General features: G+C 54.5%; 1 protein-coding gene across 1 annotated transcript; it reads left to right on the forward strand.

Moving 5' to 3' along the window:
• Window positions 1-905: 905 nt before the first annotated feature.
• Window positions 906-1,951, forward strand: LOC124654049 (transcription factor MYB77-like). The gene has a single exon (XM_047193085.1). The coding sequence runs from the start codon at window positions 1,001-1,003 to the stop codon at window positions 1,949-1,951; it is 951 nt and encodes a 316-aa protein (XP_047049041.1). The 5' UTR covers window positions 906-1,000.
• Window positions 1,952-2,737: the final 786 nt, after the last annotated feature.

Raw genomic sequence — 2,737 nt, forward strand, 5'->3', positions numbered from 1 at the left:
TACTCCCTCCGTTTTTTTATATATATGGCCACAAACTCGCGTTCCAGATACCAAGATAACACAATCACGCAGCCTACAAGATCAACGTCTAGACATGAAGTCCAAAGGGCGGATGCCGAACCAAGTTGCTTGGGAGGAGAACCAGATCATGTTCGCTGACTTGAGCATCATGGATCCTACCAAAGGGCCTGGTTCGAGAAGAAGCGAGCCATCATCTGCGAAACGTGGTGCGTGATCCCCCACAAATATCATACTTTTCTTTAGTTTATTCGAACTTGTGCCCCTTTTGCAACTTCATTAACTACTACTAATGTGCACTTTGTTGACTAAATTTGCCGTGTTTTGAACCACTATTTTCGTTATGTATGGCAACTTGGATCAAGTATTGACTTTTTTTATGGTGAATTTTGTTGAAAAAACAATTTTTTGGCCTGGACGAACAAAAGCCGGTGAGGCGATCCCGACCCAAATGGACATATAAGGCAAACAGACTATTTTGGTTTTCGCAGATCGATTCGAACGAACATGAACACATGCTTTTCATGTTGGAAATAGATGGAACCGCCGAGATGTCCTAAGAAATTCTCTTCCGTGATCCATGGGGTAAAGAAGATATTTGGCTCCCTATCGCCATCCATCGACCATACTACCACACATAGGAGAGGTGATACAGGGTGATTTCGGTTGGAGAAAGAGTGATATCAAGTGTGGCCGTTTATATCCAGTCAAGACGCGTGTCCCGCGACCAGCTGTACGCACGCCACGATCCCAGTAGCCATGCCCCCTTCCGTTGCCTGGCTGGAACCCGTTACAACCAACCGGCTACCTCCGGTCGTCTTCCTCCTCCCGTCGTCACCTATATATCCTGCCCCTGCCCCCTGTGCTCCCTCCACTCCTCTGTCTCCCTCCTCCCCTCCGTCGGATTCGTTCATTCTGGAAGCCTCCTCACAATATCAAGATTTGATTCATTTCTTCCTCAACCTCCCATCTGAATAGAGGCATGGCGGCGTGTAGAGGTGGAGGCGCCAAGGACGTAGACCGGATCAAGGGCCCCTGGAGCCCCGAGGAGGACGACGCCCTGCAGCGTCTGGTTGGCCGCCACGGCGCGCGCAACTGGTCCCTGATCAGCAAGTCCATCCCGGGGCGGTCCGGCAAGTCGTGCCGCCTCCGGTGGTGCAACCAGCTCTCCCCGCAGGTGGAGCACCGCCCCTTCACGCCCGACGAGGACGACGCCATCCTCCGCGCCCACGCCCGCTTCGGCAACAAGTGGGCCACCATCGCACGGCTGCTCTCCGGCCGCACCGACAACGCCATCAAGAACCACTGGAACTCCACGCTCAAGCGCAAGCACTCCGGCTCCTCTGCTGCAGAGGGGTCCCCTGTTCGTGACGCGGCAGAGGAGGATGGCGGCCGGCCGCTCAAGCGGACAAACAGCGACGGGGGCCACCCAGCGGGGCGCTGCTTCAGCCCCGGCAGCCCGTCCGGATCCGACCTCAGCGACTCCAGCCACCAGAGCATGCCCTCCGTCATGCCGTCCGCCGCCTCCCAGCAGCCGACGACGCACGTTTACCGCCCCGTGGCGCGGGCCGGCGGGATGGTCGTGCTCCCGACGACGCCCCTGCCGCAGCCATCGTCTCCGCCTTCGCCGCCGCCGCCTCCGGCGACGTCCCTCTCGCTCTCCCTCTCCCTGCCCGGCTTGGATCCCTGTGAGGCAACCCCGGTGGCGCCGCCAATGCCGCCGCCGTACATGGCACCTCGTCATCCTGTACAGCCCGCCGCTCCAGCGTGTCAGCAGATGCCTCCGCCGCCCATGCCGTTCCAGCTCCAGCCACGGCCCGCGGCGCCCTTCGACGGAGAGTTCCTGTCGATGATGCAGGAGATGATCCGGATCGAGGTCCGGAACTACATGTTCGGCCGCCCGCCGACAGCTTCCAGGCTGCCAAGCGCATGATGAGCATGGCAAGGATGCATGGAGTATAAACACAAGCATCACCAGCTCATGAACAAGATCAATCTGCTCAACTGGGGAGAATATGTGGAATGAGCAAGGAGAAGAAAAAGGCAGATGATCAAGGTGGGTGATGGTCGATCGTTCATCAAGCAATGGACTCGTGTCAATCACCTTGCTTCAGCACGATCCTGCGTCTTCAGATCACTTTTGATGGCCTTGGTCGCCATGCGGTCTCCGGTCAGTATTCAACAAATTATTCAACCTATGAAATGCTCTGTCAGAGAGGCTCGGGGCAATATCAGAACGGATCGACACGCCTAATTGCGTCTGGGTACTCGGGGGCGCCACCCAGACGCAAGCTACTCGTTTGGGTTGCGTTTCGTTACACAATCTGGACATCTGATATATGCTTAATCAAATCCCCTTGAAGTCGATCATATGGGTGGTGATCATGGATCTCGTGATGCACGTGGAAGAACACTGCAAATGTTGCTTGCTGGCCTAGGCTATAACTTAGCCAATTCACCCTGAAATTAGGGATCAAAAGGTTATTCTCACGCTCATTCTAAACGATTATGTTATGCATGATCACACTAGTAGTTATCACTTTCTATATGGCCAACAACGCTACATGTTCTAGCAGGGTGCCGAGCAATTAGTGCCCAGTCCACATCCTTCTTACAAGTTTATTGTTCTTTTGCAAGCCTACATTTTTTTATCTTCTTTGGAATTGCGAACTGTTTTCACAATTATAGACCAGTCAAGATAGATGCCATCAGGTAGATA

This window comes from Lolium rigidum, chromosome 5 (assembly GCF_022539505.1).
Source record: "Lolium rigidum isolate FL_2022 chromosome 5, APGP_CSIRO_Lrig_0.1, whole genome shotgun sequence".
NCBI classification, from domain to species: Eukaryota; Viridiplantae; Streptophyta; class Magnoliopsida; order Poales; family Poaceae; genus Lolium; species Lolium rigidum.

Bases quoted from the DNA above. Each gene is read 5' to 3' on its own strand.
- LOC124654049 (XM_047193085.1), top strand. From the start codon at position 1,001: ATGGCGGCGTGTAGAGGTGGAGGCGCCAAGGACGTAGACCGGATCAAG.